We start from the raw sequence: 14,772 nt of genomic DNA on the forward strand, positions 1-14,772 counted from the left end.
AATCCACTTTTTAAACTAATCATTATCGGAAGCAAAACAAAAGTAGTCCATAAAAATCTTTCCAAACGTCATCTTCCTATTTCTTAGGCAACCCACATGTAATCTTTGTTTCTAATATGTAAACTCTATAGATTACATTTGTCAGAAAAAAAATCTCTGAATGCAATATGAACGTCACTTTTATCTTGAACTGCAGTGAACTTACATTATTCAGCCATCTACCATTATTCATGTTAAGTGATTCAGGATTCTAACTCCAAATAATTTACATATGAATCATTTCATGGCAGTGGTCCATGGTTCTGAGTGAGAGTAAATAACAAAGAAAACTGCTAACTTGGCAAAGGATACCACCTTATCTTTGGCTGTGGTGGTTTTTAATGTATAAAAGGGGTAGTGGGGGTGGAGAGAGAAATGGATTGGGGAATAAACAACTCTCCCAAACTACACTCATCATCTTGTCTCCACCCACCCCAGCCCCACAAAGCAGCCCTTTCCTCCTGTGCCTTCTGTCTCATTGAATGAACTTGGCTGTCCAAGTCAGACAGGAATCCCCAAGCCCTTCCCTCATCTGCTACCAACAGCCCCTCAATCCCAAATCCCTGCCAGGAGACCTTCTCAACAGCCTCTGAATCCATCCTTTCACCTCTATCCCTATTACCAATCTCTCACTTGGACCTCTAGAAATTTGCAAAAGTTTTCTCTGTCTGGAATTCCCACCCACCTCCTCCACTCCTCGGGGGAACTCCTATGTATTCCTCAGGTCTAGATTGGACCTCTCCTCCTCTAAATAGACTCCCCTACTCAACCATGGCTGAGTGAGGCACTGTTCTTACTTTCCTCAATTCCCACTGTTCCAACCACTGCTCTCATCCTGCTGTCTGGAAGCTTCTGTTCAACCTTGCTCTCCAGCAACGAGCATAGTTGTGAAATGCCTGAGTGAATAAGCACATTGCACATTGCTCTTGGCCAACGGTGACTTTCCAGGTGGTATCCACACTGCTTAATGAGTACTGCTGAGGATAATACAGTAAGAGAGAGAAAATGTTCAGATCACCCCATGTGATTTCCGTGGTAGATGTATGGAGTGGATTGAATGATGGCCACCCACAGATACCAAGGCCTAACCCCTGGAACTTGTAAACAGTACCTTATTTGGAGAAAGGGTCTTTGCAGCTGTGATTAAGGATTCTGCAATGACAAAATAACTCTGGACTATCTGGGTACCATCACAATTGTCCTTATGAAGGGAAACAGAGGGAGATTTCACAAACAGAAGAGGTAAAATAAACACATAGAAGAGAAAGTGATGTGAAGACAAGAGGCAGAGGTTGGAGCGACGTGGCCACAAGCCAAGGAATGCCATCAGCCACCAGAAGCTACTCAAAGAACAGATTTTCCTCTAGAGCACCAAAGGGAGCGTGGATTTCAGACTTCTGGCCTCCAGAACTGTGAGAGAATAAATTCCTGCTGTTATAAGCCACCAAGTTTGTGGTAATTTATTCCAACAGTCTCAGGAAGCTAATACAATATACATTTGGGTTTACGTCGCGCTAGGTTCCATTACATGTAGATAATGAATACATAACTGTGGGAAGTGAAGGATGCATCCCCAAGCGAAGGATGCGGCACCATAACAGAAAGCTCAGAGCTTCATACCCTGTGCAAATTTAATAAATAATCATTTAGAATGAGTATTATTTAGACCACTAGATATGGAAGAATTCTTAAATTTACACACATCACAGCCTTCTCAACAGCGTCCATAAATGTGGCCCCACAGCACGGCTTGCAATAACCTCCTACTTAGAAGCACCTAACACATTTTCTATCCTCTGGGCCCTTGCTCAGGCCATGCAGGCCACCTGGAAGGCTTTCCTTGCTTCCTTGCTTTCCTTGTTTTCCTTGCTGCCTATTGAAATCCTCCCCACTGCTCGAGGCCCAGCTCGAATGCTTGCTCTCTGGCATCTTCACCGGTCACCTAACTTCTCTCTCATGTGCTACCTCCAAACTCCCCTAACATTCTCTACAGAACTGGTATTAATTTATATGCTAAATTACACTCTTCCTAGCAGTTTCCTGCACACACGTTACATTTTAGGAACATGAGCAAACCAATCTAACAATGTATATGGAAATTACAGAAAAGCAAACAGAAGGCCAGAAAGGTTAAACACTTTTTTCCCAGGTTCTTATTAAGTGAACAAGTGAATAAATTGAACTTGGATAGGGAACATGGCAGACTGGCTAACGTAATAGGATATGGCACCAACTAGCACAAAATTCCAATCACTGTTCTGCCTCTGTGGGACTTTTGGGAAGCTATTTAATCTGAATCTCTTTTATCAGTGAAACTGGTATATCTTGTTGAGCAAGCCATTAAAGGTAATGTGCAAAATTTTTCTATGTCCAAGCCTGGATAGATTATACATTTTAGTAAAACACAAATATCATTGTCAGCATTATTAATTTTTCTGTGTACAACCCACAAAGCAGAGGTAACTGACAATACCACAGAATATAGCTAATTCCACTATACCACCCTCTAAATTTTGTTTTTAAAAACAAATTATTTATACCATTTTTTTTCTAAGAGTAATATTTAATGGAAAAAGCAACTTATTTGGAACAAAGCAAGGGCTAAAATTATAATTTTAGAGGTGCGTGGGTAGCTAGGTTGGTTAAGCATCTGACTCTTGATTTTGGCTCAGGTTATGATTTCACAGTTCATAGGATCAAGCCACACATTGGGCTCTGCGCTGACAGCATGGAGCCTACTTGGGATTCTCTCACTCTCTCTCTCAAAATAAACTTTTTAAAAAAGTCTAAATAAATAAATAAAATTATAATTTTATATAGTCAATATTGAAATAGTTGCTCAAATAAGCAAAATGTAAGCATGCAAATAGGTATATGATCATGAATTATAAAAATAGAATGACATTTAATAACAAGGAAAAACAGATCCAAATGTTTAAAGTGACCTAATCATTTGCCTCAACACTTAGTGCACCAGATTAAAAGTTTTTGCATATAAAGAGCTTTTTCTCAACTACTAAAACAGCTGCTTAAAGTTTAATCAGGTAAACAATATCCCTACCATAGCAATTATTATTATTATTATTATTATTATTATCATCATATTATTTTACTTTTTTGAGTAATACGTTGTTTAGAACTGGGCTCCCAAAATTATGACACATTCTGCCTAAAGCACACCATACCAGAAAGAGCAACACTTGCATCTGGGGAAAAGGCTTTGCAGTTAAAAATTTAATAATATCGTTAGAACAAGTAAAAGCACACAGAATTACTTAACAAAAATTAACTGTAAAAAAAACCTTATTCTTCAAAGAAAAGGGGGGGGGCATTTCGGATAGCTTCAGCTTCATAAGCTGTCACAGTGTGGCAAAAAAAAAAAAAAAAAAAAAAAAAAAGATATGACAAATGTGCCTTTTGCCTTTCTGAAACTTCACCATAATAATAATACTTTAAGTTTTTTGTTAAGAATTCACAATTTTATACAAATCCAATTAAGACTAGTTTAGAGTTTCATAAATATAACATTACTACTATCACTTCAAATTCTCCTAATTATAAATTCTGAATTCCTGTGGCATATTAATAATGTTAACAGTTAATATGTGTTAAATTCCTATATACTGATACTTCTCTACATTTTTTCCATATCTTAATTCAGTTAATACTCATGATGACCTTGTGTCTTAGATTTTATTAATAACCACATTTTAGGGATTAAGTAACTTTTCCATGATAACGGAACAAAAAGAGGCATGGATCCAAGACTCAACTTTATACAATATGGCACTAGAACAGCACTGTTCAACAGAAATATAATGTGATCCACACATATCTAAATTTTCTCATATCCCCATTAAGAAATGTAAAAGTAAGCAGATAAAATAACTTATGTAACCCAATTTTTCCAAAGTATTATTGTTTCAACATGCAGTCAAATACAAAAGACATTAATGAGGTACCACATTCTTTTTTTTAAGTCTTCAAAAGTCTACTGTGTATTTTACATCTACATTTCAGTTCAGACTAGCCACATTTCAGATAGCCACATGTGTTACTGAGTTCGAGAGACTTGCTTTCTCAAATGCTATGCTACCAGAAAGTAATCTAAAAAAGTCTTTGTCATCCCTGTTATAGAATATTTTTCAAACATAATTAACTTAGCAATACTCCAGCAGCACTTCATCATTTGATCTTTCCCAGCCCAGCTTGAGAGTGGGACAGGAGAAAAAAGTTCATCTGGTGTCGGGGGGGGGGGCGGGGAGGACAATTCTTCATGGTGTTTCCACACATCTTCATCAGCTTTTGTGACAAACTATCTTCCCAAGGGTAGAGTTAGGGTCTCCCTCAGAGGTAGAGGACAGATTTGGTTCCTGACCATGGTAATAAAAATAAAGTTCTCCTCTGGGGCAAGATTTGGACAGGTTTGGCCCCTTCATAAGACTGGGGGTTTATTAAGCTTGAGGACCCTCAACTGTGATGGAAACATCTTGTGTGCACAGCGATTGCCGCAACCCTTCCGCATCACTTTTGTGGGACTTGAGAGCTACGGGGAACCAAAGCCACCTCTTGTGCCATGAGGAATAAAGTCTTCTGTCACTGACCCAGCAACCTGGTATCTTCTGCTAGAATCCATAAAGCTAGCAGGCTAATTTGTTAGTTTGAAAGCAGGGTAAAGTCTTAGACCCATCACGGTTCTTGATATATCTTCTGGGGATTGCTGGGTTTGGAAATAGGCATCTCCCAAAGAAAAGAGCTTACATTTTTGATAGCTAAGACCACATGAACTCAATTTATTGTTTTATGATTAAATTTTTGAAACAATGACGGGACAAAACAAAAACAAACAAACAAAAAACCCCAGCTTCATAGTGCTTCCCCCATTTTTGATCAGTGGCCTATTCCTGTTAAGGCCTTGTCAATGTCCACATAAATTCCAGCAAACACCTCACACCAAGGTTTCTCAGTTTCTTTTATACAACATTTATGTATACTGTACCTTTCCACAACATTTGGCTTTGTCTATAATCTTCAGGGCAAATTCCTTTCCAGTGGACCTATGAAACAAACAGAGAAAGGCAATTTAAAGATACAAATCAAAGATACAATCATTCTTGATTTTCTCTACAGTACAAATTCAGGGAAGAAGGACTGGCTTCCTCCTCTGTACATCAGGAACAATGTTGAGTGGGGTCAGGGAGAAAGGTACCCCCCCCAAAAAAAAGAAAAATCCAAAGTCACCCTGTCAATCTTCTTTTATAAATATTAATTATAATATTATTAAATAAGTCACATATTAAAAATACTTACATTGTATCAGAGTTGGACAAGGAACTTCTTCCATACTAAAATCTCAAAATAGTTTTCTTAGGAGGCAGAATAAAATTAAGAAAAATGAATCAAAGTAACTGAGAACTTTCTATTATCAATATATCTTTACATTAATCTATTAATGATGAAAAAACCCTAGACTTTCAATATCTATTTCTCAGCAGAACTCCATCTGGTATCATTTTATCCATAGCTTTCAAGGCTTATATCTGGTAGTAGAGAGATCAGTCATTTACTCGGACATACAAATGTTGATGTTGTTATTTCACTTTTAATCACCTTTAACATAATTTAATCTGAACACGCCAAAAAATTTCCTGTAGAATAGGAAAACACTTCAACAAAGAATATAGAAGTATTCTTGGAATATATTAGTTCTCTCAAGTCCAGCTGTTTTTGCCATATAGTCAAAGTACATACTGATGAAGCTGACCTTAAAAGAATAACATTCATTTAAATTACTTCTCCATAACATAAACCAAACACGGATTCAGATTTCTTTTTTTTAATATATATTTTACTTATTTGAGAGTGAGAGAGCATGCACACTAGAGCATGTGCAGGGGAGGGGCAGAGAGAGAGGGAGAGAATGAATCCCAAGCAGGCTCCGCGCTGTCAGCGAGAGTCCAATGTGGGGCTCAAACTCAGAAACAACAAGATCATGACCTCAGCTAAAATCAAGACTCGGAGGCTTACCCAGCTGAGCCACCCAGGCGCCCTGGACTCATACTTCTAATGAGTCTTCAGAGGTCATATTTTAGCTGCTTAATTCGTTACCTGGGAGACAAGCTGTGCACCAGGGCTAAGTCAAACAACGTAGAGGGCAGGGAAGCGTCCTCTACAAGGGGCACTGAAGCTTCACTGGAGACTGGCGAAATGGAAAAGCTGTACTTACAACTTTCTGGAAAATTCCCCACAAATAATAAAAATTACCACTTACAACAGGTCAGACATTGGTCTATAAACAAAAAGACTCTAATCTGAGTCTTTTCCAGTTTTTATATTGTTTAAAAAAGGCCTGGAATTTAAAAGAATGGATTTCTTACCATTTGAGAGTTTAGGACTTTAAACAAAATGAAGCTGAATAAGCAAAAATATAATTTTAATATAGGCAAAAGTTGGCTGACTCGGATCTTAATAGAGTCAGAGCTCATGTATCCTGAACTACTAGTATAAACAACTCGGTATTAACTGAGAACAGTGCCTGACACAGGTAAGTGCTATATACATTTATTTTTTAAATGATAAATCTCTCACCTCAACTGCATACAAAGCAACTTCATATTCTGTGTGTATACCTGTATTTTTTCTGGTCAAACTGCCCGTGGGCTTACAAAGCAGCTGATCCTAACAGCAGACTTTTCCAGAAAGGGGGAAATAGAGATTTCCCAGGAAGGCATTTTATTCATACATTCAGGTAAGAATAGACTCTAAGGAAGAAATGTATGTGTAGGTGAACAAATGATTATCCTCACCTGTCCATGCACTCCTTGACTACTGCAAAATTCCCATCACCAATAACCTTCCCAATTTTGTATTTCTCAAGAAGAGTTGATGATTCAGAGCACCTGTTTCCATTCACACCTGCACAAAAGGATAAATGCAAAGTCTAGCAAACACATCAGCATTCATCTAGATTCCTATGTATCTGGGCAATAATAAATTGCAATGCATTCATTTCTAAGTCAATGATGAATCATTAGAAAATTTCTAAGCATATCTTCTGAGGAGAACACCTGAATCACCAATTTGCTTTTAACCTTGCTGTGGAATCTGAAACAAACATAATCAATAAACCTAACAAATTCCCCAAACATCAGCTGAAATAAGTAAAAAGGAAGCTTAACCTAAGCTTTGTAAACTTTTCTGTTAACACTCAAGAAAGGGGAAGGGGACAATGGTGGGGATTTAATCTCATCTTATAAATTTTTAAGATTTCTCCTCAGGATTTTCTAGTAAAGAAAACTCCACCCAGCTGGGACACCTGTGAAGGCTAACTCCTGCCTCCAAGTCTTCTCAAAAAGGGGAAGGGGGAGAGGCAGGAGGACAAAGTGGTTAAAATGACTACTTTTACAATGCATCCCCAGTGCCCAGCACACAGCAGACAACCAATGAAGAAACACAGTTTTGCTACCTAATTGAGAGAAAGTCTATGTGTAGGACTTGTGAGCAGACTGCCACTAAGGAGAAAAATACATAAGCCCAAGTGTAAAATCTGAAATTGGGTTAGCTTAATTAGAAGCAAGGAAACTTTATCTATCTTGTAGTGACTCCCACCCACTATAGCTCAATAGGCTAATTGGTGACATGATTACATCCCTGTTTAGGAAGATTATAATTTAGCATCAAGTGGGTTTTGGGTGGCCACCAAGTTCACATGGATAACTTCCTGTATAAAAGAAATCATCAGATTGAGGACTACCTTCAGGACTCATGCAACGACCAAGTTCAGGTCCACCATTTACATTCGAAGAAGATCTGCCATGTGCAGAAATCTGCTGAAAGAAGAGAGTGACCATTACTTATCAGGATAAATTTACAAATATTCAGCTAGCAAATCCTTAAAGAATAGAAGATGCTTATACTGTGCAAAAATATAATGATACAAGAAGAGAGGAGGCATCTCTTTCTCATCTCTTCCACACACACACACACACACACACCATTAACATATCTCTTCCTTAAAGTATTTTCAATTCAGATGGATGTCAGGAAACTTGACAGTATGTTATCCTCTTTGATACTGTTTTGCTTGTGACCTCAGGGGAATAAAGTAAAGGAAACTATCATGGCACCACCGCTGAACAAGGAACTATAGGTAATTCCAAGAAATGTCAGCACCGAGTCCCCAGATCCCACCACCGCCCTGTGGCCGACCCCAGGGGGGGCCCTAAGGGGGAGCCCTTTTCTGAACTCCAGCCCCATGCCCAGCACTGTACCACCTTCCACACCCTCCTGTGGCTTCAGGATCCAGAGTGTAGCCCTGGCTCAACCCTCTTCTTTACTGACCCCAAGACAGCAAGAATTCCTCCTAAGCATGTTAAAAACTTTTACTACTAGGAACCAGAGGGAAATAAAAGATAAAACTAAAAGACAGATTCCAACTCCGTGACACTGCAGTTCCCAGTCACAAAAATATCTGTAATCCTTAAAAGAATTAAAAAACTCCTATTAGGGGCGCCTGGGTGGCTCAGTCGGTTAAGTGTCTGGTTTTTGAATATTGATTGGCCCAGGCCATGATCGGGCAGCTTCGTGGGCTCAAGCCCCGCGTCAGGCTCTGTGCCAACAGGCCAGAGCCTGCTTGGGATTTTCTTTCCCTCTCTCTCTGTCCCTCCCCTGCTCATGAGAACTGTCTCTCAAAATAAATAAAACTTAAAGAAAAAAAGAAAAACTCGTATTATTCATGTTTACTATTACGTATGCTTAGGGAATTTTTTTCTTTTTTTCTTTATCCCTAAGGGCTCGTAGGCTTTTAAACTCAAATTTTCCTCTTTGAACTTTGTCTTTCTTTCTTTAATGATTCCTTTCAGGAGCTTCCAAGGTCAAAGGACTTACCAGATACTGAGAAGCCTCTTTGACATCTTTTGTACTGCTGTGCATACCTGCTTGCCTCGATGCCCAAGCTGTCCTGGTACCTCTGTCCCATAAAGGCTGTGCCTTATTCATCACTGCATCTCCCGTATGCAGCACAGTGCCTGGTACACACAATCCTGATTTAATACTTGCTGATCAAAAACACAAATGACACAGGGCCCACTCCCTTCCTCTGGATGAAGTAAGAACCTTGCTGAGACGGAGTTTGGTTCGAAACCCAGGAAAGCCCAATACTGATTTATACACATTGCTTCGAATAGGATCATCCAGAAGGTCTTCTGGAATAAGATATGAGTCTCAAGAATAAGAGGCATTAAAAATTGGTCTGCTTTCTCAGATCCCATGTAGCCACACCTTGTGTGGACAGTAAAACCAGCAGCAGCATGTCCTGTTGGGAAACCTAAGGCCAAGGGAAGGCAGTTCTGAGAGTCAACCAGTCAGCTCCTGTCCTGAGTGGCAACCATGCTTCTCACAAGTTCTGCCTCCTTCACTCTGACATGGAGAATAACTGTAGCAACGTGTGTACGTGCAGGGTCCCTTTCAGGCCACCCTTTATCTTGAAAACGCTACAGTCAGCTCACACTTCACCATCCACAGACTCCTCGGAGTTCAATCATTTTGTTTCTCACAAGGTAAATGGAGGACAAAGTTTTTCACATGTTAGCCTTTTTGTTTTCTCCTGGTTTTGTTTTTTTGTTTTTTTTCCTGCTGAAATGAAAAGCAACTCCAGAATCAGCAGTATTCTATGTTAGAATGTTTAAAAGGTAGATTGTTTAAAACTAAAGCCCAGAGAGGCGGCTTAAAGGGAAGCCGAAAAGAAAACTACAAGGTTCTTCAGTCAGTTCTGTTTCCACAGCTACCAAGCTGGTCCTGGTCCTCCTCGGGCTTCTCCTGGAGCCTCATCAAAAGCCTCCTTAGTTACTTTCAGTTTCAGCCACATTCCACACAGGATTGCCAGGAAACTTCTGCAAGCATAGTTCTGGTATGACCCCTACGATCGATCTAAAACCTCAGTGGGTCTTTGTGACCAACAGAATAACACCAATAGGATAATCCCATGATTTGTCTCCCTACCTACCTATCCAATTTGTTTCCCACCACTTTTTATCATGCATTTTATACATTAAATGAATCTTTTTTTAAAGTTGCTTAAACTTCTTAAATCTTAATTTTCTACTTTGAATATAGGGGTAGTAGCAGCTCCTAGCTCAAAGATTTGCAAGTAAATTTAAATGAGCTCATACATGTAAACACATTTAGCGTGTCAACTCACTGACATGTAATTAAGTCATTATTAGTTATTAGTATACCTTTCCTTAAAATATAGTAAGTACAAAATAATAAATTAGTCATTATTATATTACATATATGTGATATATATTATATATAAGTCATTATTAGTTATGAGTATACCTTTCCTTAAAATATCTAGCATAGAGCCTAGAATCCAGTGACTGAGAATTGTTTTCCAACTACTGAATGTACAATGGCTACAAGAGCTCTTTTGCTACATAATTCATTCCTCTTCTAATCTAACCCTTCGTAGACTGAAAACAGTCAGTCAAGTGAATAAGAGATCCAAATTAAATTCATATTAGCCAGGGGCGCCTGGGTGGCTCAGTCAGTTAGGCATCTGACTTCAGCTCAGGTCATGATCTCAGGGTTTGTGAGTTTAAGCCTCATGTCAGGGTCTGTGCTGACAGCTCAGCTTTGGATTCCGTGTCTCCCTCTCTCTTTCTACCCCTCCCCCACTTGCGCACACGCTGTCTCTCAAAAGTGAATAAACATTAAAAAAAACTTTAAAAAATTCATATCAGCCAAATTCTTAATGGAATAAAGACAAGAAGAATGTCATTTTGGAGAAAGTATATCCCAAAAAATAAATGGAAAGATCCCTTTTTATTTTTAAAGTTTATTTATTGGGGTGCCTGGGTGGCTCGGTCAGTTAAATGCCCGACTTTGGCTCAGATCATGATTTCATGGTCTGTGAGTTGGAGCACTGCATCAGACTCTATGCTGACAGCTCAGAACCTTGGTCCTGCTCTGGATTCTGTGTCTCCTCTCTCTGCTCCTCCCCTGCTCGCACTCTGTGTCTTCCTTTCTCTCAAAAATAAACACTAAAAAATTTTTTTAAATGAAGTTTATTTTGAGAGAGACAAAGACAGCATGAATGGGAGAGGGGCAGAGAGAGAGAGAGGCAGAGAGAGAATCCCAAGCAGGCTCCACACTTTCAGCACAGAGCCTGATGTGGGGCTCAAACTCACAAACCATGAAATCGTGACCTGAGCTGAAATCAAGAGTCTGACTGAGACACCCATGTGCCCTGGAAAGATCCCTTTTGATCACTGCTCACCCCTAGATTACAGTGATGGGGGAGGGGGACTGTTAATACCTGGAAACAGCAGGGGCAGTGACCATCTTATCTGCATATCTAAATTTCACAGCCCAGAATGGGGCAGCCCCACACCCTCAGGCCACAGCTGGCTGAGTCAGGCCTGGGTGCTGAGCAGAAACCATCTCTCCTCCAAACACTCTGAGCCTATGGAGGTGTGCAGTATGTAGGCCTCACGGCCACTGCTGAAGTCCTCAGACTTGCCTTTGTGCCTGCCTTCCCCCCACCTGCTTGCTTGCTTAGCTCTCCTGGAAGCAGATAGCTTTCTTCTAATAAGCCCCTTTCTTGAGCTAATTTGAGTACATTTTGGTTCACTGAAAGCTGATGTGTTCTAACTCAAGGCTTCTCTAAGAGGGAACTCTTGGAAGGGACTAAAATGCAGGCATTTTTACCTCCATATACATTTTCACATGGATGAGTGACTCCTCAGAGTGTTTACTAATTGAGTTCCTGTGAAGCACTGTAACTTTCCCAGTGTTTGTTTTGATTAACCCCCCAACACTGACCTATTCTGAATCCCAGGAATTCAGTAACAGTCCAGCAACTGCAAACATGGTTTATGTTGGGATTCAGAGGCAGCAAAGAACAAGGAAAGAGACCAGGAGACAGAGCAGGTGTGGGAACTGGTTCCCTAGTAACTAAAGAGAGCAGGACCTAGGCTGAAGCCTGAGCAGGGGAAGCGCCCGTGGGGGGGGGGGGGGGGGCGGGCAATGAAATGATACTTTCAGGAGTACCTGACAAAGGTTTCACTAAATCACCAGGAAGTGTAGACTTCTTAGCAAATACTGATGGCAAGAAGGGCATTTTTCAAAACTCTCAAACTGAAATTTTTTTAAGTGCTAAACCTCAAGCAATTACCAAAACAAAACCAAAAACCTCTGTAGAGTTAACAGGAGTGACATATCTAATTACCTATCCAAATAATGTTCCTTTATTTGAAAATAAAGCTTGGAAAATGAAACCACAAAGGGGAGTCATTTTATTACAGCACATCTGAATAGACAGGGACATGATTTGACACAGCAACAGCTTTCCTTTCCTCCCTCAGCAATAATCTAGGCTGAATTGTTAGAGAATATAAAGATGAAGGGACACGATCATTACCGCCCAGAGGTTTACAATCTTATAAGGAGACACATGTACATGCTTAAAACCTTTCTGGGAAACCTCTTCATTCCAAGAAATGGTTGCTAAGGTTCTGATGATTACAAAGGACTCTGAACACCTGTGAGAGGCAGCCATTTTACTAAGGCATGAATCTGGACTTGTAATGCTTGAATCACACAGCTAGTGATTAAGTTCACTTGACCCCCCAGCAAAGAAGCTTGGTGCTCCAAGGGTACAAGAAAAGCTGGGTATTCACCAAGATCCCTGGACAGATCCCTGGCAAATGTGAAGTGTCTATTGTGCAGCATAAAGCAAAGCATTCCCAGTGCCCTGAGAGGCATGCAGACAAAGAGCAATGAAAATGCAGGGGATGAAGCTAGGACTACAAAATTCACAGTTTCCCAGGCACAATTTATGTATTTCCCTGTCCCTCTTAAGAATTATTCTCTTATTGAAGCAAGGATTGAATTAGCACCAGAGAGATTAAAATTTGGTGTTCTTGATTAAACCTGTCCCATTCCTATTGTCGAACTAACAATTTTTATTAAAATCTCTTAAAATGCTAATGAGCATTTATGCTTCCATCAGCAACTATGATGCTGAGACAGCACAAAGAAGTGCCTACACGCTTCATGTTAGCGAGATCCTCCTCAATAAAGCCTAAATGGATGGCAGCATCTGGGCTCTTTCAAGATTATCTTCTATAATTACTAACTGGTTCAAAAAGATGTGATTATATTTAGGGGTGGGGAGTCAGGGGGGGCATGTTTCCTAATGAGGCCCTGATTGGTCAAGGAGGGAAGGGGATGTAAAAGACCATGGAGATGTTGCTGAGAACATTATGTGACCAGGCTCCACGGCCCCATCTGGCAGCAGCAGGTCCATTTTTATGAGTAACCAAGGAAAGGAAACACATAAGAACCTGCTTCTGCTAAGAACATTTTTATTTTATTTTATTTTATTTTATTTTAGTTTAGTTTAGTTTATCTTATTTTATTTTATTTATTTTTTATTCTATTCTATCTTATCTTTTTATTTTAAGAAAATTCAGTTCCTCAGTTGCACTAGCCATATTTCAGGTGCCTAACAGCCACACATGTCTGGTGACTACTGTATTGGACAATGCGGATACGGACATTTCCCATCATCTCCCATCATCTCAGAATGTTCTACTGAAAAGCACTAGGTTAAGCACTTTAAAGATATATATATGTATATTTATTTTCTTTCTTTTAACTGAAGTATAGTTGATGTGCAACATTACATTAGCTTTATGTGTACAACACAGTGATCTGACATTTATATACATTATAAAATGCTCAATACGATAAGTACAGTTACTATCTGTTATCATACAGAGTTATTACAATATTATTGACTATATTTCCTAGCTTATACTTTACCTCTTAATCTCCTTCACCTATTTCACCATCTCCCAATTCCCTTCCCTTCTGGCAACCACCAGTTTGTTCTCTGTACTTATGAGTCTATTTCTATTTTGTTCAGTTCTGCTGAAAACTTTAAAAGACTTGGGGTACCTCAGTGGCTCAGTTGGTTAAACATCCGACTTCGGCTCAGGTCATGATCTCATAATTCGTATGTTTGAGCCCCATGTCGGGCTCTGTGCTGACAGCTCAGAGCCTGGAGCCTGCTTTGCATTCTGTCTCCCTCTCTCTGCATTACTTCCCAACTTGCACTCTGTTTCTCTCTCTCTCTCTCTCTCAAACATAAAGATTTTTTTAAAAAATTTTTAAAAACTTGAAAAGACTTGAAAATAGAGCAGAAAAAGTCTAAGGTGTTCTCAACTGCTAGCACCATTAAAAAAAAGCATTCATGGCTGACTGAGTAAATGCTAAATGAGTAACATTTCAGCTTTCTACATTTAGGTAAGAAATCAAGTCAGAGTGTCCTATGTTAAATTTCTTTGGTAAGTAGATTGTTACAACCTCCACAAAACTTAAAATTTAAAGAGAAACGTTAGGTACTACACTAAAAATGTAAAGCTTTATTCAAAAATGGGCAATTCTCAAAAAAAAGTAGAAATGACTATATCAATGGATTATAGCATATTGAGTTTCGAGTATAATGCTGGACACTATTTAATTCTGACTTTTAATAAAAGGAAACACTTGAGCAGAATCTAGGAGATATTGTATAATGAGTCGACTTTCTTGATGCATCTTGGGAAATGGCACCCTGATTCAATTTCTAATTGGCCTACTGCAGGGGTCAGAAATATTTTCTGCAAAAGGCTAGAGAGTAGGGGTGCCTGGGTAGCTCAGTTGGTTGAGTGTCCAGCTCTTAGCTTT

At 39.4% G+C, this 14,772-nt stretch overlaps 1 protein-coding gene across 9 annotated transcripts in view; it reads right to left on the minus strand.

Annotated features, from left to right (window-relative positions):
• The window catches only part of DCLK2 (doublecortin like kinase 2), a 153,976-nt gene that overhangs the window by 26,893 nt on the left and 112,311 nt on the right, over positions 1-14,772 (minus strand). For 5 of the 9 annotated variants that reach the window (XR_002077815.2, XM_053901197.1, XM_019441297.2 and 2 more), the window contains 3 exons: positions 7,793-7,868; positions 6,846-6,954; positions 5,039-5,096 (listed from right to left, as the gene is read on the minus strand). Coding sequence is in view for 7 of the 9 variants with exons in the window: in XM_053901197.1 (XP_053757172.1) it covers positions 5,039-5,096; positions 6,846-6,954; positions 7,793-7,868 (243 nt within the window). In the remaining 2 variants the exon portion in view is untranslated. Of the gene's footprint in view, positions 1-948; positions 1,661-5,038; positions 5,097-6,845; positions 6,955-7,792; positions 7,869-14,772 lie in introns of those variants that run through there. The other 4 variants (XR_002077816.2, XM_019441298.2, XM_019441296.2 and 1 more) reach the window with 2 other exon arrangements.

This window comes from Panthera pardus, unplaced genomic scaffold (assembly GCF_024362965.1).
Source record: "Panthera pardus isolate Hobbes unplaced genomic scaffold, ASM2436296v1 HiC_scaffold_13, whole genome shotgun sequence".
Taxonomy (NCBI): domain Eukaryota; kingdom Metazoa; phylum Chordata; class Mammalia; order Carnivora; family Felidae; genus Panthera; species Panthera pardus.